At 37.2% G+C, this 26,148-nt stretch overlaps 2 protein-coding genes across 8 annotated transcripts in view; both read right to left on the reverse strand.

The window, feature by feature from the left end:
* Nucleotides 1–4,605: 4,605 nt before the first annotated feature.
* On the reverse strand, nucleotides 4,606–20,368 carry LOC144631682 (uncharacterized). 7 transcript variants are annotated; one of them, XM_078490229.1, is made up of 5 exons: nucleotides 20,353–20,368; nucleotides 10,576–10,791; nucleotides 7,949–8,020; nucleotides 7,481–7,552; nucleotides 4,606–6,816 (listed from the first exon to the last, which is right to left on the reverse strand). In XM_078490229.1, exons 2-5 carry the CDS (start codon nucleotides 10,788–10,790, stop codon nucleotides 5,262–5,264), a joined length of 1,914 nt encoding a protein of 637 aa, XP_078346355.1. In that variant the 5' UTR covers nucleotide 10,791; nucleotides 20,353–20,368; the 3' UTR covers nucleotides 4,606–5,261. The 7 variants fall into 7 exon arrangements, with proteins under 7 accessions (XP_078346355.1, XP_078346347.1, XP_078346314.1 ...); XM_078490221.1 differs by lacking the exon at nucleotides 20,353–20,368 and adding an exon at nucleotides 13,605–13,760; XM_078490188.1 differs by lacking the exon at nucleotides 20,353–20,368 and adding an exon at nucleotides 13,605–13,760 and having other exon boundaries at nucleotides 10,576–10,794.
* Nucleotides 20,369–23,319: 2,951 nt separating this feature from the next.
* The window catches only part of LOC144632759 (low-density lipoprotein receptor-related protein 4-like), a 37,504-nt gene continuing 34,675 nt past the window's right edge, over nucleotides 23,320–26,148 (reverse strand). The window contains exon 27 of the mRNA XM_078491482.1: nucleotides 23,320–25,431. Within this exon, the coding sequence (XP_078347608.1) occupies nucleotides 24,873–25,431 (559 nt within the window). The 3' untranslated portion in view covers nucleotides 23,320–24,872. The remainder of the gene's footprint in view (nucleotides 25,432–26,148) is intronic.

The raw sequence follows: 26,148 nt of genomic DNA on the forward strand, positions 1-26,148 counted from the left end.
ACTGGAGACTGATGCCGGTACCAAGAAAAGAGCTTTTTGAAGGTTGTCTAAGGCACCAACAGTGAACAGACCTTTCGCAGGCAGGGGATACAACTTCATTCGCGTCAAAGGTCTGGCACATGGATTCTGCTGTCCACTCTTCAAGCTTTTGTGACCCTGACGCTCGTGACCCTGGCCAGGAAATAGAAATTCGCAGCTGGTGTAATTGCTGGATGATCCGCTTGTATTTTGTTGTTCAAGTCAATGTAGACAGGCAGAGGCGGTTCACCCTTCTATGAGTGCCTTGTTTCTGTATCAGATTTCTTTGATATTTTTCTTCGTGTTGTAGACAATAGGGTCACAATAGGCTGGCAAACGGTAAGGCATGCTTGGGACTCGTGCTTATTTTATTTTTTCAAACCGTCTCCGTTGAAAATAAGAATATTAAGGGTTTGAGGCTAGATGGTAACAACCCTTTTTGGCTACTTTATGGAAACGGTCCATTTAATTTATATGCCTCGTGGCTGAAAATGTAAAATGTATTTTCTTATTATTGAAGCTGCCTTGGCCAAACTTTGTGCGTCCTCTGTGTAATTTCGTTTCTTCAAGGCTTCTTTAAGCATGTTCCGCATCCCTCGGCGGCCACAAACTACAAGCGCGTATATAATTACCACAATAAACATTTTAGAATACTGCATCTAAAAATTAAAATTTTAGCGAAAAGTTCAACATTGTCTTCAATATTTTTTTTACAAAACTAATTTTTAATTACATTTTAAAGTTAAAATGTACTTACAAATTCAGTTTTTTTTTACTACTGCAATTAGATCTTACTACTAACTGTATATATATTTTTTATTTTTCTATTATGTATTCTTCTGCTATAAATAAAAAGCAAAAAACAGTAAAGCGAAAGGAAGAAATAGAGTACTAAGTTAATGAATTTAAAAAAAAAAATACACGATAGCCAAAAACTATAACAAAGAAAGTAAAAAAAAAAACGAGAAAATAAATAAATAAATTGTGGCACAACCTCTGGGGCGGATAACTGGGGGGAACTCTTGCACAAAGTGTTGTCCATTTTGATCTGAATTTCGTCAAAGTATTATTTTTAAAAGCAATTGTACGTTCATAGAGAATCTTTTCACTGAGTAAAAGGAGGAAGATGTCGAGATTCGGAGATGCTGTATTCAACCATGGAGAGTTTCAACGATCACAATTGGAGAACTTTTCAATTTATTTTGTGAAGTTGTGTTAGTGGGTAAAATGTTATGTATGATCTTGTATTGAAAAACATCTGAGTTTATTTTCTATTGTTACCTTGAATGGCGATTCGTAAATGGCTTTACTAGGAAGACATTTTTCTATAAGCTTAGTTTCTATGTTTGGGGCTTTGAACACTTTCACACAAGCAGTTCGCGGGCAGATTTGGCAGTGACATTCGCAAGAGGAAGCTAATTACTGTCAACATCGGTAAGCATTCGTTCGGAATTTAAAATTGATTTTTTCCATACTTCAGGGATCGCGGCAAGAAGGCCATAATACGTTAGGAAATTTACCGTCATACCATATTTATGTTGAAACTCGGACCTGGATAAAAACTTTCTGTTCTCATTTAGCAAACGACCGATTTTGATTATTCCTTTTCTGTGCCAAGATTGATAGAAGACTGACTTCCCATCTACTTTAATAAAGCGGTTGTTCTAAATGATTTCATTTTTTCATACTCCTTAGCAGAAGAAGGGTCTTTGGAGTATAGCTCCTGCCAGACAGTCAATATGTCCTTGTAAAAGGATGGCACATACGAGACGAAATTAGGAACAGATACATTATAAAGTTGCATTCCAAAAGAAACGAACCACCATATTGGGATGTAGCAGATGAGAAGAGGGAGCACCATTTGCTATCACCAGCTTCATATAAACGTTTAACCCATGCTGCTTTTAATGGTTTGTCCATCATGGTGAAATCTACCATGTTAAGGCCACCTTTCTCTATAGGACCTATAAGTGTGTTGCGTTTGACCTTATTAGGCTTAAAATTCCATATGAACTTGAAACAAATATCATTAACTTCACTATCACTAGTAAAATTAAATGGTGTTGTAAGAACGGAAGTATTATAAACAAGCTTGGAGATGGCGAGGGTTTTGATGATACAAATTCTTCCCATTAGAGTTAAGCCTCTGGTCGTCCATTGGTTTAAAAGTTTCTTTAGCGCAACAAGCTTTTCCTCGAAACTTATTTTGTAACTAACAGAGGGATTATATGCGAAGGCTACCCCTAATGCAATTACATATTTATTAGGCCACGAAATATTGAATGGAGAACGTTTATCAAGATTGCATTTAAGACTGCCAAGCCACATTCCTTCCGTTTTAGAGATATTTGTTTTGAGACCTGAACAGTTTCCAAACTCGTTTAAAAGATCAAACAAATGATTAGCATTTAAACATAAAACTGCAAATTACTTACGGAGTAGATAAATATTTCCTTCTGTCCCACTTTCATTGTATCAATACAAAATAACGTGGTAGCGGTACTTGAGAGTTTTTCGTAGTCAAAAATGTAAGCAAATTTTGCAAATTGCAAGAAAAAATTCACGTGGAGCCAGGGATAAAACTATTAAATAGTCTCTAAAGAATTATTCTGCAAAGTTTGGTGCTTTTATCAACCGTGTAACGATTTTTCCAAAAATTTGCCCTAAGCGACCTGACTAATATAAAGATCGAGAACTATATCTATCCCTAACTGGGCATTTGTGATTACAACCTGATCTAGTGTGAAAGTGCTAGTTGAGGTAGTAATCAATTAGTGTATTAATGTATGGTCCCCTAAAGTTTGGTTGTCGTAAAAATCAAAAGAATGCGAATTCCTGGCCTCTCGATGTTCCCATTCGCAAGAGGTCGTTTCTAGTTTGAAGGTCGAAGTTGCGTTAAAATGACAATTGACTGTATCACATTTTTACATGTCACAGTAAATAGAATATATGAAAAAAATTAAAAAAACAAACAAACAAAGAGGGGCGGGAAGAAGGGAAATGGGTGCGGTCCTAAAGTATACATTTAAGAGATCATGGGAACATAAAGATGGAAATTAAGCGAAGTAATTCTCCCTACCTAAAAATTATAAATTGCAATAGACCATTTTATAGTTGCCTGCTTAGTAATCTGTCCTTTTAATGGAAGTGAGGCTGAAGGTGACCTTGGTTGGATACAGACCTCACTGCTTTTGTTGTGTAAATCATGTTGTTTTGATTGCTAACTATTTTGCATGTACATGATATAACAGGGAGGTTTGTATCAATGCAAGGTCACCCTCAGCCTCACTACCATTCAAAAGCCAGGTCACTTGGCAGGCAACTGTAAAATGGACTTTTATGTATCTTATTGTTCATTAACAACTACCAATTTGTTCTACGGAAGGTTTCAAACCGCTTGATCTTGGAAACCAGACCTTTCATGGATGAGGTATTTGCACACACTTTTTTCCATCGAAGAGCCCTTCAAAAGTTTCCGAATCGAAAAGAAACCTCTAGTTTTATATCGCCACCAATGGATAAAAAATGTCGAAATGATTATTGCTACGAATGGTTTTTGTGAAATTTGTGTTATCATAAAAGTTATGATGCAAGAAACATCCATATTTTCAGATTTCATTCAGTAGCGTTTCCATTTCTTTGCTTAAATGGTAATCGCATACGAAGGATTATAAAGAATGCTATGTTGTCTAACGCGCGGCTTGGGTGTGGCACAAGTTACGCATAAGCAATACCATTTTTTTAATGCAGGTGTTCTATCCACCAAATTGCAATCTTCATCATAATCTTGCAAAAAAGGATAAATGTGCCTTTCTAGCAACGTTTTGCGAACTTTCATATTGTGGCACCAAGAAAACACTATAAAGGTAAAAAGACAGTATTTTTAAGACCATTCTGGGCCACAAAGGTTTCTAGGCAACTTTCAGGGCTAGCTATTTATGTCGCATACGGAGTTTCAGTGACACAATTTGTGGTACCTTGACTAACAGTAGTGCATTAGCTTGCATTACCTTTTCAGTTAATCCTTATTAGAATTATGGTTATTTGGTTAATTGCATTTATGGTCAAATTTCATTACATTTATGGTGAGTAATTTTATTACATTTATGGTTAAAATTTAATACATTTATGGTTAATTTTTATTTTTATTGTTGGTACTTTTTGTATTTTTATTACATTTATGGGTGATATATTTGCGACCATAGAATGCTGAGAGTTTCACGCCTTTTACTATATTGAACTGGTAGAGCGATTGGGTGTCAACCCAATCTTGTTCCCAGGCCTGCGTTCCCCTTGACCAGCGGTCGGGAAACTCAACGGCTCTGGACGAATCCAATCCGGAACCAGGAAATCCTTACGCACGCTCCACATTCCAGAGACAAAAAATGGCTCTTACAACGATTACTAGCAGTAGGTTTTTGTTGAAAATTTTAGCAAAAATTATTGTTACAGCTTTAGCTCGTGTAAAGCCCCAGTAAAGTCAAAATCAACAAGGTAGTTCTTCTCAATGTATATTTAATTTTAAAGTGTTCTACCACTGAATAATTAAAAAAGTCATTCGACCGTTAATTCATTCACCAGAGACTAGACATGTCTGCGGTTTTATGTAAATTCAGGTCGTGTCACGTAATTGTAATTAGTGCTGTTTTGGGATCATTCTGTTGTTTAACATGCTTATTTAAGTGAAAAAGAATTGCTCCAAAGACTGTTGATGTCGTCTCCAAACAGAAATACATCTAAAAACTGCACATATTACGATTGCGTGCACAATCTTTGATTTGCATAAAGCACAGACCTTCAATTCCCCAGGGGCCAGGACAACCATCCCGACGCACGTTCAAATTTTGGCGCGTTACAGTTCGACCAATCAGAAGTGTTTTCATTGTTTCGACGAGCTCTGAGGTCGATAATGTGGGGAAACGAACAAGTTTTTCAACAGCCAATCAGATTCAGATGCCTTTGTGGCGGCTTTTCAGAATAGCCCAGAGGTCCCGATCCCTGGCGCAGACCAGAAGGGTCGCTGCCTCTGGGGACGAGATTGGTGTCAACCCGAAGATTAACTAATTATTATAGATTCCTTTTGGCTGTCTCAGACCCATCCCTTTTCGATTTCAAAAGAATCACTAAAGTCATGACGATAGCAGGTAAGATTTATTTTACAATAATGACCTCCAAGGAATCAAAACCCTTATCGCCCAATTAGTTTTATTTTGACTGATGTTCGACCACGAATGATACTTTTGTCACACAGATGCTCTTCGTCCTTGGTGCAGCCCAAGCTCAAATTCAACTCGAATGGAAGTCTCGCCTTCCCTGCGAAACGCAAATGAATGAAATTGATGACGTAAGTGCTGGCTTAGTGCAGATGTTCGCAGGCTCAGTTGATGTGCAGTTGCCACCACTGGGTGAAATGTATTACTGAAGCTGTTACGTAATCTGGAGCTGAACGAGCGCACTTCCTTCTTGAAACGACTGTGCTTGAATGGGTAAAGAAACGGATTCACCAGCGAGTTCAGGTTGAAACACGTGACCGGAAGCCAGCCACCCACTATAAACAAGGAGCGCATGCTTGAGAAAGACTTCGCCATATCGAGAGCGTCAGAGAATGAGTACACGTACACCAGCAGAAGAACAGTCGGCAGAGTGAACAAGATGAAATTGGATGACACCAGCACCGCGATTTTTCTCGCCAGCCTCGCTTCCCGTTTAATGCCAAACTGTACACTGGACTTTCTTGCATAGCAGAAGATCAAACCATACAGTGCCAGACTGACCAAGTAAAGAAACACAAATATGCCTGAAATGCTGAGTGTGACATTGGAAGTTTCTACGATGCCCGTTCCCGCGTGAAAAGGCATTGTGCATTGGAACCACTTGTGATATTTCAGCCTTTTTACGCCCAACAAAGGCAAGCTTGCAAAAATAATGGCGGCTATCCATACAAAGGACAAAACTACAATTAATGTTCCCTTCTTCATGTTGCCTCTGCATTTTTGGAAGTAAACTATGACTAGATATCTTTCCAAAGTTAACAACAAGGAGTTAATAACAGCGGTCACTTGACCCACAGTGAATATCATTCCCATATACGTGCAAATCGAGGTGTCGGTTTCCATAATAACACGCGGCTTAACGTCATCTGACTCGCTAAATAAGTTGTATTTGGCAATCGCCACGCCGTGTACGCCAATTAGGAGGTCACTGAACGCTACACTGCCAACCAAAATAAATGAAATGTTGTTCCTGAGCAATCTTGAAGTAATAATAACGACTAGAACAATAAGGTTAAGGACGATAATCAAACCCCCAAGTGCGTACTGGGAAAGAAACAGCTTTCGAGGAACACTGTACAGCTGTCTCAAAAATGGTATTATGACGTCATAGTTATAGCAATCCGAGTTATAATCACAGAAGCATTGTGGCGAAAATCCTTGTTTCACAAATCGTGCGGAAACTCCGTATTTGACATCTTTAGGGTGGTAATAGAACTCTTTTAGAGTCACGTGGCACGTCATGTCCTCCTCGACTTCACCGCTAAAGTAGTCCCCACTATCCTCCTCATAGTCGCCCATTTCGTCATCACCGAAGAGTGTTTCGTTTTCCGATACCTTTATCAGGTCACATGTGAAGCAGTGTTTGCTCCACGTAACACCCAGGACTTCTTTTAGCATGGGCATGTTTAAAAGCCGCTGACTGGGTATCCAATTCTTGTTTCCGTTCATTTTAAGGACTTCTAGAAGTGGCAAGTCTTTTGAAGTGTCACCGTTCCATTCCTTTACATCATTATTCTGAAGATCTCTGAAATACAAAATTCAAGATACCTTTATTTGATAACTCACTCAGTAGTGTGGTAGAGTACATTTGATAACTAGTTTTAGTCGTTTGAATGGTCGTCAACTAAGCTGCAAACATGCTACAATTTGTTGGCCCAAACTAAGTAACTTTATTGCATCTTGAGAATGAAACTCAGCCCGATTTGTAGATTCGGTTGCACTGCAACCGATTTTAGAAAAATGGGCCAATTTGTATCCATGCACATATTTTCTTACTAGGGGCATGTTTAAATGATTAGAAGTTTCCCTGGGTAGAGGGGCTACCCTCCCCTCCGAGCCATATTTTGCCGGGTGCTTATAGGGAAAAATTGTTCCTACAACCGAGACAAAAACTAGCATTTTCAGTTTCATGCATGCTCTGTATGTCTAAAGTCCTCCCTGACAGGCAAGTTAAAAGTGTTTGCATGGGAAAATTTTACTCGTCCCTCAAGGTTATCCCTTCCTACTTTGCGAGTTTTATATAAAAGACCATTTATAAAGAAATATATGCTTTATTTCCTTCTGGGTGGCTCGGTTCAGAGAGTTATCCGCCTCCATTTAAACAGGCTCTTAATTCAGACATGGTCGAGCTATCAATTTGTAGCATGTAAATTGGCCTTGAGATTGATCTTGTGGGCCCCACAACTTACAATATGCGAAGATGGTTCAAGCCTTGAAATGCCTTTTCGTTGATTAGTTCAATGCTGTTGTTCGCTAACGATCTAAAAGGGAAGGAATTATATATTAATTATCTCGTTATCTTGACAGTGAAACCTAAATGGACAAAAACAGAAAATAAAGAATATCCCAACGTTTTTCTTGATGCCTAAAGTCACTAGAGCTACTTCGAACACGATGGACTGACTCGTCCCCTGTCGTCTTTTATGCGAAAATTGCAAGAAGCGAAGGATGATGGGAAGGAAGAAAGGCGAGAGCCTCCATTTCTCTTCCTTCCCATGATTCCCTCCGTGTTCAGCAGTCGACTTAAAAGACGGACTCAAAAGACGACTGGGGACGAGTCAGCACGATGGACGTCAGTGTTATGGCTTCATGTTCATAATGTCTTGCTTTATGATTATTTAAATTACTAATCCAAACTACAACATTTTTGTACATACAGAAACTCAAGCTTGTCCAGTTTTCTGAAGATTCCCGGACGGATAACGCTGATTCCATTGTTTGCAAGAGACCTGAGGAAACAACGCACTGTTAACATCAGTCTCCTTTTTAGTATTTTTTCTTAATTACTACATGCCTGGTACCGGCTCAACCAGCCGGTTCCTAATGTTTTCGACAATTGTCACCTCTCCACAAAAATAGGTCTCCACCTTTCCCAATCTCAAACGTAAAAAATCTCCCGACAAAAACTCCCCAGCTATGAGCCCTAAAAAGGATATAACTAGATATATATTAAACGTGTGAGTTATTTGACTACCTCTGTTTCTTCAAGTAAGATCTGAACACTGAAGTCGTTTCGAGCTTTCGCCGAATGTAAGATTTAACGGAGTTCCAATTAATGCCCCGGCTTCGTGACGGTTGCTTTTTTTAACCCTTCAAATAGCTCTTTACTGGGTTGCTTAGGTCGTTGGAGGGAGGAGAGACGTTTTACACACCTAGGGATCATAGATTATAATAACATTTTTATATTACTGATATATATTTTTTATTGTATTGATATGAGTATTAGAATAGTTTTTAGTTTTTAGCAGTGTCCCCTTATTAGTATGCTGTATTATTCCCAGGCTATAAGGTTTTGACACTTTAATAAAGTTCTCATTCATTTATTCAAATGGCAAGAACAACAAGTCGTTGCGTTAACACGGATATCTGTCAACACGGCTAGGGTTGAAGAGCATTTGTTCGGCTATACGTCTACGGTTGTACAGCGCCTACCCGGAAACTCGTCAACTCGACAAGCGGCAAGCGACTAAAAGTTTAGAGTTTCTGTCCAAATGAAGGGATTTCCCCATTTTGGCTGCGCGAAAATTGGAGCAAGGACAAACAATAGGAGGGGTAGGGAGGGGGGGGGGGGGGTGCAAGGCTTACCAGCAAACCCACGAGTTTGAAAAATCTGTTTGCTTCTGAATGTTGCAACGTGGTAATTTTGATTAACAAGTTTTATTAGACCTGTCCTCAGCCGGATTCGCTTTTATCTGAAGACAGAACAACCAAGGGTATAATAACATAATTTTGAGTCCAGAGACTTCATGGCTCTGTCACCTGCTGTATTTTGCAAAAGATAGTTTTTTAGCTGTTTGTGGTTTTGTTATAACGTTTGGTTGTAATAAAAAGGCAAATAGCAACAGGCTTTGCTAGTATTATTTGGCCACTTCACAAAGCTTTTCCGAGTCGAATATTGGAATTTGGCGGCTAATCTTTCTTTGGTGAAAAGGGAATTTGTTCGACTTTTTAAACTAATTTGTAAAATGTGTTGCTGTGATTTTTGCGACCCCTAGCGAGTTTTGGGTCAAAAGAAAAATATAAGCTTAATTTAGCCCGTGATTAATTATTCTCTTATGAATTTAAATTAAGCTTACAGTCAAACTGTCGCCTTTTTCCGAACATTTGGAGTATTTTTAACCAATTAGAAATAAAATGAAGCCGTTGTGACTCGCCGGATAAAGTATAATATTGCGCCAATTGGCAAGCTGTCAACCTATAAACGATTTCAAACGTGGAAAACTGGTTGGCGTTTTTCAAAATCGTGGAGTTTGCCAGCCAGAGTTCCCTTTTCTCCCTTTCCCTTCCCCCTCTTCTCATTTTTGTTTTGTTTTGCCCTTGACTCCGCTCAAGCATAAAAAATAAAGGAACGCTTGCTGTGCAGAATAAAGTTCTTCCTTCAGTTTTTTATGTTGTTACTCAGTCAGAGTTTTTTCCGTTTTTAATTATTTTTATCCGATTGAGCGCAACTGAATCCGAATTTCACGCTGGGTTGGCCCGATAGAAACGAAGCTTAGAATAGGTATCTATTTTTCGGAGTCCCAGATATGCATAGTGAAAGGGACAATTGTATTGAATAATTGCGAACTCAGCACAGTGGCCTTGACATTGTTCCCTTCCATATTTCATTTTTCAAACTCAGTGGTTTATAGCCACTCCGTTTTCTGAAGAAAAAGACCTCCATATTTAAAAGGTTAAAATGTCTTACATAGTCAAAACATTGCACTTGCGGCGAATCGGACAAATGAAATCGTACTTTTCCGTCTTCCTTCGCCTCAAGCGATATTGCATTTGCCCGCAGCCCTCAAATGATGTTCGCAAATAGCGGGGAATACCAGGAAGTTCCTCTTTCCACTAATTTATGCGTTGCATTTCAGTCGTGTTGAATTCCGTGATTAAATAAAGTTGTTGTTTGTTTTGTTTTGTCGTCGTCGTTGTTGTTGATTGTTCTTGTGCAACAACTGAACTCAGCACAGCTACCGCACGGAGTTTGTTGCTTCCACGTTGTGTTGGAACGAAATCGAATCGAGTAAAAAATATATTTCTTCCGCTATTCATTCGAGCTAACATTACTGGCCACGAGACATCAAATATATAATCAATATTTAACACCGATTTTATCCACGAGCTGTTGACATTATTTATTAAAGTTGTAAATGGTTTGCACAAAAACAAGGAACTTCGGCTGTAGGTACGATCTCGCACAACTTTTTAAATTATGTATTTTGCTTATTTTGTTCTAATACGACCAGTAAAGCGCGGCGTTTACTCTAACTAATATCTTCTGGAATGGTGAAATACTTACAAGTAATAGAGTTCTCTTGACAGATTGAATTCCACCGATTCATCCAGCTCATTGACAGAGCACTGTCCGTAGATACGACTCTGGTTATCCACCGCGCACAAACAAATTGAAGAGCACCGATTCCAGCTAGACAGATTTGTGACTTCCATATTCTGACCCCGTGTCTGACCTCTACAGAACGTTAAAGCGACCACAGCAAGTAAAAACGTCCTCATCCTGCTGGGAAAAAGACAAATGCAAGAGGGCTTGTTAATATTTGATAACATGCATAAAAACCATAAGAGCCAAAATGATTAAAATACGAAAAATAAAGCTTATCGTTTCAAACCACAGTGAACAAACACGTTCTTTGAAACATAACGAAAACGTGCTCATCGCTTTTATCAAAAACCAGAATATAAAAATTCTCTTCTAGAAGAAACAAGCTTAATTTTTTTTCTTCGCAGAATCGTGTTTTTTTTGTGATTGAAAAAAAAAAAAAAACAACAACAACATAATACCATATGGTTTAAGAGTGGCAATCGATACCTATTATCAAATCCCTAGAATACCAATTGGCTTACAATTGCGAAAGACAACTTTGTTGTCCAAAAAAAAAACGCTTCTAATTCTTTGGAATTGAAGTTTGTTGTGTGTTGTGCGGCTGCATAGATTGTTTCTTCAGTCGAGATCGTCAGCTATCAACTACTTTGCTTTCGCAGCTCTTTAGTTTTCTTCCTTTTCAGATCGTATGAAATGCACGATTCTCCAAAACGAATGACAAAATTATGTTTCTAGAAGTTTCTTGCAGTAATAAAGAAAAAGGAAGACATCATTTTGGCGACATTATGTGTTTTTCTTATAATCTTTGCAGACATTCGACATTGTCGGTGTAAACATAAAGTTCATTTACATTAGGAATTAATTGTTGTGTAGACACCTTGTAACAAATTGGTTTTTGTCATAGCCGCACTATGCCAATTTGCCTTTTAAAAAATGGAATTGATTGAAGTGTTCCTCCTGAAAGCGGAAACTAGTTGTCTTCCTTTAAAAAAGTACGTTTAAGAAGTGGTTATTCTGAGGGGATTTCTACTGAATTTCTCGGAATCGTCATTCCCAAAACATGGTTCTATTTCTATTAAAGCTTTAGATTTTTTGCGGGCATTTTTTACATTAACGATAGCAATCTCCATTCACAGGTCAATACCAGGCACGCATTATCGGGAAATACACTCTATTTGTTTTGTTGTAAACTGACTCGTTATAAATGTGCGTTACGAGATTTCCTTTCCAAACAGTTTTAAATTTTTGGATTACTATCTTATGTTCGCGAACAGTTATTTTTTGTACAAGATAAAGTCGACTGAATGGATGACATTTTTGACAAAGCGTAGTTTCCTCTGGATTAGGCCATCTTTTTCAGCATATTGTTTTAACGATAGAAGGCGAATTGAAATTAACATTAAATATTTGATTAGTTTGTATGGCGAGTAATATACCTCAAAGGTTGCCGGATTTCAATTTTCCGAAAAATACCTCCAAATAGACGACAGCAATTGTGTTACTCAGTATTCAGCCAAATAAGGGGTCGGAAAGATGAAATAAATTATGAAAGACGATATTTGCATTATGAAAACCGACAGCTATTGAAACAGATTTTCAGTTCTGTTGACACTTTAATCGAGGGTTTCAATTTATAGAGGGGGTAGTCTATTTATAAGCAAAACGGAAATATGCATTGGAAATCATTTAAAGGGGAAAAAATCGACCTCCCTCTGCTTTTTAGCTGTTAACTTTTGAGGAACAAATTAAGATTTGTATGACTTCACTGAGAACTATTGGAACTTTTCAAGGTCATTTGTAGTACGATGCATGGCAACTTGCAATTTAACTTAAAATTGGTTCTTTTTAGGCAGAAGCTTTTAAAGGTTCGCACTGATTTCGATATTTAAATATATAAAGTTTTGTTTTTGTTCAGTTGTTGTTATATTGGATATTTTCAACAAAGCTTCATCCTTTTAGAGAATATTAGTAACATTCTAACTTGTTTTCATGTTTTTAAAATAATTTCAAAAGCCCTTAAAGACTATGTTTACACCTTCCCTTTCCTCGTAGAGAAACAACAAAAGGCTTCTTATCCGCAATGTGTAAAGCGGGCTTTTTTCGTCAAAATAAAGCAATACGAGTTCCTTTTTAAGTGACATCAATTAATTCTATCACGTTATTACTCGCTCCTTTACGTCTACAGCTTGTCGTAAAGCCGGAACTAAATAGGTTGATAAACGAGAGCCGGGGCGCGAAAAGGACAGAAAAATACCTAAATTTGTTGAAGTAAAAAAAGAGGAAGTTAAGACCAAAATGCTGTAATTATTGTACGACCTGGTTGATACCGCTTTAAAATTAAAATTTGTAACTTTTTTCACACGGTCTTAGCTTTTTCAAGACAAAAATGTTCGGTCTAAAATAAACGCCACCATCTTCCTATGGCGACTCTCTTGACGAAGGAAAATTGGCAGGCGTTTCTTTAATCGGTAATCGGAAAAGGAATATTCCTTTCTCAATTAAACAAACAACGAGTGGACCCCAGATAACAATGACATTCAAGGCCCATGGATAGCGCTTTAGTTTTGAGTTATGATTTGGTACATCTTTTTTATTGTAATATCTTTTGAAAAAACTTTCTGTTTAGGAAATTTTTGGAATTTCAGCATAGGCGTGTTTTGATGAAGTCTATTTAGGCACCCTCTTTCGAATACTGTGTCAAATATTAAAGAAATATTAAGGGTGAATACTTTACAACCTTAAACAGTGAACGTTTCCGATTTCACGATTACAAACTACTGTAGTTTGCGGCTTAAAATGATTCATGAATATATATTAAAAATCTTCCTGAATAGCGAAATAAGGTTTTGTGCTTTTTAAGGTATATCATAGAAATATTTTGTTCAATCAAGGTCAAAGTGGCAAAAATGCATTTTATGGTTATCGGTGGCAATTATTCTTAGAGGCCTTCTGGTGTACTGGATCAATGCTAGAATGTTACGACTCACCTTGACTCAAGGGCAATGTAGAAGAATATCTTTTCCTCTTATCTTTCAGAATATCGTTTACATCACCTTATAGACTTTGGATTACCGATCAAAGTTCTTGTTTCGGTTTAGCTTTCTGCTTCAAACGGCGATATCAGATAGTTTTGATGTCATTCAAAATTTGAAAATTTGTGGGCGTCGATTCCAACTTCCCTGAGAACAAGTTGCATGATTTGATCAAGGATTGCCCCATTCAGCTTTATCAATCTTCCACAGTGATAGTTCATTCCGGTCGAGACAATTCATCAAACCTTTTATTTACATCCTGTACTTTTACTATTGGGCGAACATCGCCATTATTGAATTTATTATTTGTTTGATGGCGGGAACAAGTAGGCTGCCGTCACGCACACCGTTGGCTACCGAGTTAGCGGGGTAACTTTTTCCCGCGAGGGTTATAGATAAAGACCATTATTTGTTTTGCACGGTGAAATGTTTTGGTTATTAAGAATCAAATTTCCAACTTGCCCGAATTTTGCCTTGATTTAACCTGTGTGCTCCATTAGTTTTACCACCAATTGAAATATATCACCAGCCCTAAATTTGGCAAAAGGTAAAAGGAAATGAATTTATTAGCGAGTTATCGCTTTCAGCGGCTTATCAACATTTATAGCTTCTCATTTGTGTTTGTATATTTTTCTAAACTTAACGTAATGATTTTGATTGATTTGCGTATATTTCAACGCAAGTTTTCAAAATGATTTTATTGGTTTAATAGAAATATATTATATAAATCTTTTTTTCCAGAAACCCTAATTTGCGTTCTAGAGGTAGTCAGGATATTAGTTATTACACGCACCACATGTAGGGAAACATTCTCCAGCGACATTTTAAAGCGCCCAGTTTGCCAGCATTTGAACAAAATTTAATCCTTCCGAATATGAAAGTCATTAGGCTGAATGAAATTTCAAATACTTAAATAGGATTGAAACTGTGTAAACGGCTACAATTTGTCGTAAAAATAAAGCAATATTGCGAAGGCTGATTTTCTTTGCCCATTTCCCAGCGAATTCAGTCCACTTATATATCACGAGTATTGACCATACGGCAGAAGGCGGAAGTCCGCATACTGTGAAACGTTTTTAAATATTTGATCCCGAAATTAGTGGGAAAGTCAATTCCCAGACAAGGTGCATTACATTCACAGCAGAGACGTCTAAAACGTATAAACATTATTAAAACTCCAAAATATTTTTATGTGAAGTCATGCAACTGAGCAATTACTGGTCTATGCACATTGTCAAAGGATTTTTCTTTTGCCAGCGCTTTTAAAAAGTGGTTTTAGATGAGATAGATCGGCGCTTTTTCATGCGACTTTAAAATAATTTTGCCTTGTTAAAGTATGAGTTGTTTTTGAGCAACACCACACGCGGAATTTACTATTTTTATCTTAGACCAAGCTCAGTATAAAATAAATATAAAAACAAGAAAAACAAAGACTAGCTTTAAGTGGAATGGCTTTTATTTATAATCAGAGAAGTGCACTAAATTTGCACTAAGAAAATGGCTTCAATTGCATTAAAGTAGCCATATTTTATTGTTAGCCATTCAGTTATTAGCTAAACAAATAGGATTTAAGGGACGCTTAGGTTCTGTTCACACTAATCCGTTTTCGTTGGCGCGTTTCCGTCCACACGTTTTCATTGATTGCTTTTCGCCTATCGTCCACATCGATTCGATCAAAAACGCCCATCGTTTTTACCGAAAACAACTGAACATTTTGTTAAGCTGTTCATATTAGAGACATTTGAAAACGGAGCCCTATGGTATCAATTGATACGGGAAACGGGGACTTTCGAAAACCCTACATTTTCGATCGTATCAGCGTGGACGATAGGCGATAACAAATCGACACAAGCACTATAAGTGCCAGTTTATAATCACAACGTCAGAGGAGCGGATAACAACTCATTTTGCTTTGTGCCCTAGGTATTTTTCGAAGTCCACGTTATGAAACAGTGCACTATAAAACTTCCGTTGTGTTTTTTTTTTTTTGTCATGTTTGCGTTGGTTTGACAGATAATAAGCGGGGAAATATTACGAGTTGCGTAGTATTCTCCCAAGCCCCGCAGGATCGAGGAACAACACAACGAGCTCGCAATATATCCGCGCACATTATCTGTCAATTTATCCGATAAGCGATTTATTTTTCATTACGTGATTGTCAGTTAGTTTAGCTCTTATTCGTTCAATGTATGTATTTTCTGTCTGAAGTTTGTTTTGTGCAGCCATGACACTTTGAAATGTTAGAACGTTATGAAACGATGCACCATAGATTTTTCAACTTTTATTTCTCCTAGTAAAGTCCTTACTGTCTTAGGAGTATTTTACTGATTAAAGTATTAAAGCATAAAACTACTGGTGTTTTGATTTTTTGTTATGTTTGCAGATAATACGCGGGGGCATTTTACACTTCCAAGCCCGCAGGGGTGAGGAAATACTCGACGAGTTCGCGATATATCCGCGCGAATTATGCGTTAAATTATCGGATAAGGGATTCACTTTTCACTGTGTAATTTTCTGTCATTTTAGCTCTTTTTTGTTCGATAAGTGTGTTCACAGTTCGGAGTTCTGTTTGTCCAGTCATGCCACTTTTAAATATTCCAGTCCTGTAAAGATCGAGATGTTTCAAGGACAGCACGAAAGGATTTTATAGGATATTTGTATCTTTGACCAAGATCAAGATAATAAATATGAATGCAAGCATGAGAAACGAAAAAAGCTTTGAGTGAAATGTTGTTAAGTCCAAAAATGTTTCTTCTAGTCCTGATTTTTTTTTTTTTTTTTTTTTTTTTAGCAGCCCTCATAAGCTTGTAATTCTACTGGTCCTCTATCGTAGCAGCTGTTATTGTTTTTGGGGCTAGGGGCATTGTTCCTGTTGTTTGTTCTATTGTTCCCTCGAAGGGTAGCGAGCCATTCATGTGAGACCTTGCGAGAGCTGCTACATGACCAATAATTCAGAGAACTCATTACATTGTGACTGATATATTGGCTTCAGTTGTATTCCAGATTAATATTTTTTGTTTGTCATTCAGTTATTAGTTAACAAAATTCGATTCAAGAGACGCTCGATAGCACGTTCACGATCACTACGTCACAGAAGAGGATAATATGATTTGGGGGCGAGAGCACAACTATGAGGGCCAGCCTTGTTTGTGCTCAAAGTGGTTTGGGAAGTCCGCGTCATGATCCAATGCTCTATAAAACTGTCAAACTTTGCGTCATGTTTGCGTTGGATCTACAGGTAATTCATGTAGGTGTATTTCTAGTTGCGTGGTCATTTCCGTCCCAGTCCCTCAGGGTAAAGAAAATGTCAGATGCTGCGTAACTCATAAAATTTCTGCGTGTATTATCTATCAATTTATAGGATATGGGATTTATTTTTACCATTGTGTAAATTCGATTTTATTTTAGCGTTTATCAAGTAACTTTTTTTCCCGGTTTGGGGGTCAGTAAACAAGGTTGTTCTTAAATTGAAAAGGATAATTTCCTTCAAAATGTGCTTCTTTTCATAGAAATCTCATTTATGGAGCAAAAGCAATGTGAAACAAGCAAAAATTGGCGTGGGAAGCAATCTTGGGTATTTTTTGCTTAAACAGTTGGCAATATATTTAGTGTCAGCCTAATCTCAAATCTGAAATACTCTCAATTTGTTTTTAAAACGTCTTAGTAATATTTACTGGGGATATGTTTCGTCAGAAAGACTAAAAACACGCTTTAATTGCAGAAAGCTAGCAATATGACTGTAGGAAACGTTATAAAATCGCAGACGCGAGTTGAAACAAAAAGGACATCATTTGTAAACCAGACGTTTGACAGACTTGCTTTGCTATTTTAGAGGGAAGCTTGGGCGCAGTTTTATTACGGTAGTTATTTAATTACAGAAAAAATGATAATAAAAATATAACAAAAAGATAAATAAGTTCAGTAAAAATGCAATAATTTTTTTTTTACAAACATCTCAATTCAACAGCCCTTGTAAAAAGTTCAGTGGGAAGGATAATATATGACAACAAAACAGCAGGTTGCATTATCTTCATTGCTATCTCTCTAAGAATCACGCAAATTAAAAGAAGTAGCGTAGTTTGGGAAACAAAATGACAGTAATGATACAGTACCAATACTGTCATTTTGTTTCACAAACTTCGCTACTTCTATTATTTTTCGTGATTCTTAGAGACATCGGAATGAAGATAATACAGCCTCTTATATTGAGGTACAGGCTTTACCTCAATATAAGATACGCAAGTCACTCACTTGGCAATTTATGTAATTTTCAATGTAACATTTTTTAAGCATTGCAAAACGTTTGGATAATTAAATAACAACTTTTCATAAAAAATGGTTCTAAATGATCGGGAAAAGATCTCACGTCAGCAGATTTGCCTTTCTGTTTCCTGGCTTTTAAACGCTCTTTTTCTGTCTCACCACCAGCAAACAAAACGGGGCATTTACATGTACTAGTTAACGTTTTCTGTGGGGAGAAACAACAAAAATATAAAAAAAAACACTAATGATAATAATACGATACATATTTTATATTCCATCCATGCAATTGAATTCGCCTTAAAGATTTCCTGTTTTCCTTTTATATTTCATTAAGTGCCCCGCTGCGAAAGATATTTTAAATTTAAATGTTCTTCAAAATGAAATTAAAGGTGAAAAATAAAACTCCATACTTCAAAAGTACACTCCATTTACAGACTTTTTCGTGACTTGGGACATGATTACACATTTTGTTCAAAACTCTGAATACTAATCGTACCTTAATATAAGAACCGCAATGAAATCAAATTTAAACAAAAAATAAAATGTAAAGTTATACGACCAGCTGTATGTTTATGTATTAGTTTATCTATTTTATGACAGGATATTAATTTTTCCAAGCGCAATATTCAATATCGCTTTGCCGCAACTAACAAAATAATTCAATGCACAGGGATTTCTTCTCAAACTGTTTTGAAAACATAAATTGTAGTTTTGGGAAGAAAAATGTACTGCTACGCCAAGAAAGTATGAAAGCATTAAATTATAACTGGCCGCGTTTACGCTTTGCTTTCCTTTTGTTTGTTAACGGAACTTGCGACAAATTGTTAAAGTAACAGAATAGTGTTATTTGTGGCAGTCGAATGAGTCTTACGGGTTATGAAAAAGTGAGTTTGTACAGCCAACACTTTATTTGCTTGTTTGTTTCTTTGTTTGTTTGTTTGCAATTGGTTATTGGTTATATCATTCAGACCAAGAATTAAGTGAGTTCTCCTAAAGTGTCACAGCCAGTCGCAATTAGTGCCTTAATCCCAAATTTATTTTCTAGCAGAATGTTTTCTTTATAGAAAGAGGAATGACGTTTTTGAAGGCTGCAAGAAAATACACGATAACTGGAAAATTTGAAAAGACAAAGGTTTGCTAGTTATTTTTTAAAATAGTTTCGCCGATGCAACAGAAAAGGTTTACTTAACCCTCCCAAGAGGTTGTTATTGCTTTACTTCAATCTTATATGACATGAGCCAGGGAGCGGAAGTTGTATAAGCCAGCAGGGTTCTTGCATTTTTATATCACCCTGAGATTGTCTTTGAGCGTTAAATCCAAAATAGAACAGCAAGGAAAAACTGAGAAATTGGCAAAATGATACAAAAGTACAACTACCCGATCGCAACATTTAGTTGAGACGGCTAGCTTACTTCTTGCTGAGTGAAAAAACGAAGTAAATATGTGTATTTGTGCCCGCAATGCTTCAAACCACCTTCCAGGGAATGAGTGTAAAAACAACCTGACTTAATTTTTGTCTAAAGTACGCCATTTTGCTTACTTAACACAACAACTTCTCAGAACACAACAGCAGGCTTAATAAGTCTTAAATACAAAAATTCCTTTTAATAACCTCACTCTCTTCTCCTTTATGGTCGCCTTGCTAACAATTGTGAAATATACTATCTGGAAGTTGCAATTTCAGCACGTAATTTTTCGACTTTTTTTTTCTAACTCAGAACTTATAGACAAGCGGAGAAAACGCTTCACCTATTCGAGCACTTTTTGTCTGCAATTAAACTGTGCTTTTTATATATTCAATACTTCCTATTGTCAACACTTTTCATTATGCAAAACAATTTTACGTCAAGTTAGTTTCCTTATCAGAAACAATTTCAAGAGGCCTTTGGGCTGGTAAAAGCCGTCCACCTTATTTTCTATTTTTAGCATGGCTTCACCATCGCATGAAAATGAATCTCGCCCTGCAGTTATCAGATAGATTGAAACAATCCTGTTCAAGGCCATAAATTTAGTAGTGACATTCTCATTTGTTGATGGGAACTAAATAGTTTAGGCAGCTGCTGTATTCAGCCACCGTTCAAGGATTGTTGTTAAAATGATACTCGATTTTGTTTGCCAGCCTTTTGCCAAATCTTTATCGCCCATCCATGTTTTTACGGATTGATTCTTTTGTTTTAAGGCAATGCGAAATAGCCGATGATGAAGAAAAGATATACCTATCTTCCCATTTTCGAATTTGAAAATCAAGAAGAGTTCAATATATTGTGCAAAAATAGTCTCACTGAAATTTCAGGCGAACAGTTATTGAATATTGAAAACGTTATTAAAAACGCGAAAAACTTAAATAAAGTCCGACAATGTGCTTTGCTAAGGTAAAAGATCGGGACGCGGCATAAATACTGAATAAAACCATAAACTAGGATGCATGAAAAACATTTACCTGAATTTGATACTCGACGAAGTTTTCCTTCAGTCTGTCAAACGAGTAGCAAGGTTCCGGCTTTTGTTTGGACTACGTGAGTTGACGAACGTCTTGTTTTTACCTTGTCTCTTTTTAAGCCAGTTAACTGTGATCTGACAATGACGTTGACAATCTGAAGATAAAGAATTGATAAATGGCAACAGCCCATTACTGTTTGCATTTGCGGATCAAATTGGAGGAAACATTTCGAGACCAGGCTAAGAACAATCTAGAAATGTTATTTTGTATTTAAATGGGGGATGGAATTAAAAACTGTAAACATCCGTCGGCGAACTGAACATTATTGTCGAGGAAAAGAGAAACAATCTCATTTTGCAAGGAGCGCTTGCTTTTACGTTCGTCGAGTTAAAATTCAAGATATTGATCTTCTCCGCATGAGACTAAATTCTAAGCTCTATGAACGAAAAATATACTTTAAAAGCCGTTTTAGGCTCGCGAGATTGAAATATCCTTAAATTGTATCTCCAATCAATTCATTACAAATTATTTTTATCCTAGAGACGTCATAAACGCGATTTAAAATAACAGGAACATGATTCGCCGGTTGTAGGCGTAGTTTCATTGTTAGCTGATTACAGAAAAAAAGCAATAAACAGATATCTATAGAACTTCCCGAAAGGCTAAGGAAGGATAAAGGCTCCTCGTATTGACCTTATTTAGCTATGCCCTCTAGATTGCGTTGGCTTTGTTTCTATTCTGTTATTCTGCTGACGTCATACACTTGATCCGTATATAATTTCTCTTTCCAATTAACAAGAATACCACCCTGTGAGTTCAACCTCGTATCACGTTTTGTGACGAAATTACTAACTGTAGTTACGTAATAATTTTTCCATTCCTTTAAAATCTTTCAACTCTGCAGGCGAAAATTCTCTATTTGTACTTGCCAGAACTATCAAGAAGTGGCCCTGAGCAAACATTCCTTCCTGTGTTCTTTTACGTGGATCTTCCAAGTTATTTTCATAAAACGCCAGCGCACACCAAGCATCTTGTCGGTTCGGGATCCTTCATCCTTGAATATGATTGGCTTAATGTCCGTGCTCCATCGGTCCATAGTTTTCCATCCGAACTTCGTGTACGGACCGCTTACCGCCCCGCGAAATCATTTTGCAGCGAGGCGAACTAACCCATCAAGATTTTGCCCTCCAAAATCGAAAACGCAGTTAAGACAGTGAATGTGAAAGGACAAAATTCAGTGGAATTTTAGTCTTTGAAGTTCTACAGAAGGCAAGTATTCATTTCATTTATGAACAAAATCAAGTTGTTGTCCCGGGGCTGTAGTCTACCGTGCATAGTTTGTCGTTGTTTGTCCATTTTGCAATGACTTTTACGCCATATTGAGGTCGGTCACCGGTTTTCAGACTCCATTTATGAGTTGAAATGATGCGAGCATTTAAATTATAAAAAGAAATAAGTTCTTTCAATATTTAACCGTACGTAGGAGACACATTTTATTCAGTTTCACTTTTGCAAACTGTTTTTCGAAATAAATTTTTTTTTGCCGTGCATTTAGAGAAACTGTAAGTGACTTAATCGTGTAAAGTATAAATATATAGTAATTTTTTCGCGATTATTTGAGTTCACAAGCCGAAATCAATTTAGAAGTATTCGAATCGTAACTGATTTTTATTGTTTTGAGTTGGTGCCACGGTTTGTGCTTTTCTCTAATTTTTTATTTGTGAATTTTATATGACTGACGTTTCCACCCATTCATTTTCGAAAAGCTATTTTATTCGTTAAACTTTGACTGGAAACTGCGATTAAATGTTTCTTTAAAACATATTAAGAAAACTTTGTTAAAAAACGACGACGTTTCGACGTTGAGCTAACGTCATTATCAAGTCAAAATGAAAGTAGATAAAAAAATGTATAAATACTAGGTAAAAACAATGGATCAATTGCACAAGGAATGAAAATGTCTGAATGTTCTTTCAAACAAGGAGTTTTGCACGGATGAGTGTTTAACTTCGGATTCCTTTCCTTTATGTAAAGCATCTCGTAAACGAGGCAATCAAATTTCCTTTGGCACTTTCAGAAAAGGTGAAAGAAGAAGGTGACTTTCTTTGAGGGCATTTATATATAGCAAACAGATCATTCTTCAGGCTGCAACTGTGAATGTTGCGCCACACAGGACTGATAAGCAGAAAAGAAAGTAGAGAACTAACTCTCAAGTAATTTTAAATGCTGTTAAGTAAACCAGGAATATCCTCCTGAGCGTTAGCTTTGGAAAGGAAATTCGTGACCACACGAGGCATAGAAAAATTCTTTGTCCTCGGTGAGATTCTTAACTAACTTCTCGATGTTAAGAACTTACTCAAGACAGTTTTAGGGAGCTTAAGCAATGACGACGGAGGTGCCGAGATCGTCGCCTAGTGAAAAATAAATTGATATTTTACTCGAAAATCTCGCGATTTTTCAGATGTATTCGAAGTATCCATTGGTCTAGGAACTAGTTGGAAAAAGAAATTGATATTACCGAAAATCTCGCGATTTTCAGATGTATTCGAAGTATCCATTGGTCTAGGAACTAGTTGTGAAAAATAAATTGATATTTTACTCGAAAATCTCGCGATTTTTCAGATGTATTCGAAGTATCCATTGGTCTAGGAACTAGTTGTAGTTTGCTAGGAAACTACAGGGAAACTACTAGGAAACTACTGGGCACAGTTTTTCCATTTACGGACTTCCCTCGGCCTACGGCCTCGCGCAGTAATCAAGACACTAGGTACAGTTTTCCCTATACAAACCTCCCTGACTGAAGGCAAATGACGTAGATGTCGAATGTGACATTGGAAGTAGAATAAAGATCGACGAGTAGAGAAAAAGGCGGGGTCCTTTTTTCAGTTGCATTATTTGGCCTGCTTTTCTGTTTTAGATTTCAAAACGTCATTTTATGTTGTTTATTGATATATTAAAAAACCAATATTTATTCACTTATTCCTTTATTCTTACCAACCAGATTACAGCAAAAAATGTCAAAAATGTCAAGTTAAAAAAGACTAAAGGGTGGCAGTAAATATTCTGCCACACTACATGGCTTACCAGGATATGACAGCAATATATAATGGATACATGTATATACATTCTTTACCCTTAACGACAGAACTGTTGAAATATGCTGCTTTCTGCAAATTTTGATATCCCTATTCTTCGTGGGATGGGCAATATTTTGCAACAGGAATAACACAATGGGACGCGAACCGAGAATAAACGTTTCGTGAAGCAGGAAGATCAAACCCTGCCCCCACCCCCCCATGTCCGCCGTCAGCCCCTGATCAATAAAAACAAATACGGCATCGCATTAATGGGATGCCGACAAATCTAACACAGTTATTGGGATGACTATTTAATCAATTATTGTGAGTGTTGCTTAGCTTAAGCGGAAATGAAGCTTACACTAAAAAACAGTAGCTCGATACTTTTTACTATTTACAAAACATTTGCCCTTGCTTCATTAAGAAACGTGCCGTTGACAGTTTTTTTAAGCATAAAGCCATAGGGAGCTTACCATTCGCCGCACAAAGTCGAAACAAGACCAAATATTGATTGACAGTCGACCAGCTGTTGAGATGGCGCTGGCTATTTACGTCGTGAACAAAGACCACGTAGCTAAAAAAAAGCCTCTGGAGGTACCCTGAACATTGTGACTGTCAAGGAAATTTTTTTTTAATTATTTGGCTAAATGGTAAGCACTCCCAGGAAAGTCAAAGGTTAGTTTTCTGCCTCATTCCCAAAAAGGAAAAAAGGTAAAGTAAATGCTGCAATCGTATTTACGGGTCCCAGTGGTTCAGAGGGTTTCAGTGAATAGTATAGTTGGCTTTGCTACAGTTATCCACTCAGTAGTGATTCATCCGGTGGATAGTGTTATTCACCCTTTGAAAATCTAGGACCAGGTTCTCTACTTCTTCCTATCACTGGTTTCCTACTTTTACTTGTGGCCTAAAAACGTCGCGATACAACGGTCGAAAAAGTTAAAATTCGACCTGAAATTAACCTGTTAAAGCATGAACAAACACATATTGATATTTTCTAAATAATATAGCACCAAAGCCAGAGTAACTACATTATTTTCCCACAGCAAACGCAAATATTGCCCTGGGCCAATCAAAACTCGAGGCAACAAATGCGACCGGTGCAAAACGTGGAGAAACACACATATGGCAAAAAAGTTTTCTTTTGCGTCTGACCTGTTACCGAATTCTAAGGACGCAAAATTAAAGCTTAAACACCAAAGATCGTCAACTGAGTTACACCAACGGTAATACAGAAAAAAAAATCGTTTATAATGAACGTCGGATATAATTAGCAACAACCAAAAATTTTTTTTACCAAGTTGGTTATATCTTGGTTGCGTTTTACTCTTAAGATCCTTCCATACGTTTTGGAAACGAGTTTTTTCTGAGGTCTCCAAATTCTGAGGATTAAGAAAATTATCTCACTCAGTTAAAGTAGCTCTCGCCACTTGAACAAAAAGACTCTTACAGATCAAGCCCCTGATTCATCATTGCACTGTAAGTTCTCATAAATTTCTTCATCCGTTGCTGTACCGGAAGTATGCTGAGGACTCTTGGTCGCTGATTGGCCAGACCTTCCACCTCGTCCAGGATGTTCCTTCTTCTGCTGAAGGGCAGCGTATCGTTTTTCAGGATCGTCGATTCTGTGACCTTGCCCAGGATATCCTTTGCTGCCTTGTTCTGTTTTCTTTTGAGGAGAGGCGTAACCTCTGTCAGGATTTTCAATTCTGCGACCTCCTGAAGAAGCCACAGTGTATGCTGGGCCAGCCAGGCGGTTTTATCGAGTGCTTGATATGTTCTGTCATCACAGGGGGCCCTATTTGGAATTTCTTTTCTTGTACCATTTTCTTGTAAACCACCGTTATTAGCTTGCTCCAAGCTTGCTGCTCCTGAAATGCCCCTGGCTCTTGAGATGGAATCATATATAGAGTCCTCGTCAAAGGCTGGGTTATCAAATTCAGTGTTCGTATGGGTATTGCCGGACAGGTTATTTCCTGTTTTTCTCTCATCAGTCCTTCTTTTGCTGCAAGGTAAACGAACATAACTTACATTACTTTGATATTATTTGTAATTTTAGGATGCATGAATATGACGAATTGAAACCTGTAATCTTATGGTCTTTTATCTGGGAAACTGGAGTGGAAATAGAGAAGCCGGATTCATACTCTTATTGAAGGCTTTTTAGTTCAGGTGACAACAAAGTCATGAGAGAAATGCGGTGTCTGAAACGAATTATTTGTACTCTCATGTAACATAAATACAGCCAATAAGGCGACTTAAATGGAGATATTTAACAACCTAATGCGTCTGAGAGGCTCAAAAGCAGACATAACCTGCTTGAGAAGTATTTTACGTCCAAATTTATAGAGTCAATGCACATAAAACAGGCCTTTTCACGCACACTTAGCTAATCATCAACTTAAGTTTCAAGAAAGGTTAATCAACCGCTTTATTCATTTTGTAGAGCTGACCTTTCGAGTGTTAGCCTATCGTTGGTTCCAAGCGATTTATTTCCCTTTATCGACTTCATGTTGATAATTCAGTAAGTAGTGTTTCACTTGCCCGCCAACGCAGCACAACAATATCCAGAAAAACTGAGTACCTTTTTTACAAACAGTATCAAATACATTTCGGTACATGTCAACGCTGTCCTTTGAGAGCAAAACAGTTAAAGGAACAAAATTGTGGTTTTCTGAAGAGCGAAAATCACAAATCTGAATTTGCCATTGGACGTTAAAAT

Source organism: Oculina patagonica, chromosome 1, assembly GCF_052425735.1.
Source record: "Oculina patagonica isolate OP01 chromosome 1, crgOcupat, whole genome shotgun sequence".
Taxonomy (NCBI): Eukaryota; Metazoa; Cnidaria; class Anthozoa; order Scleractinia; family Oculinidae; genus Oculina; species Oculina patagonica.

Bases quoted from the DNA above. Each gene is read 5' to 3' on its own strand.
- LOC144631682 (XM_078490179.1), bottom strand. From the start codon at position 10,841: ATGTTATCAAATATTAACAAGCCCTCTTGCATTTGTCTTTTTCCCAGC. The intron at 8,021-10,575 runs GTAAGTATTTCA...TTGTTTCCTCAG, and splicing joins TCAAGAGAACTCTATTACTT to GTCTCTTGCAAACAATGGAA. The intron at 6,817-7,480 runs GTAAGTTGTGGG...TTTGTATTTCAG, and splicing joins TTGAACCATCTTCGCATATT to AGATCTTCAGAATAATGATG.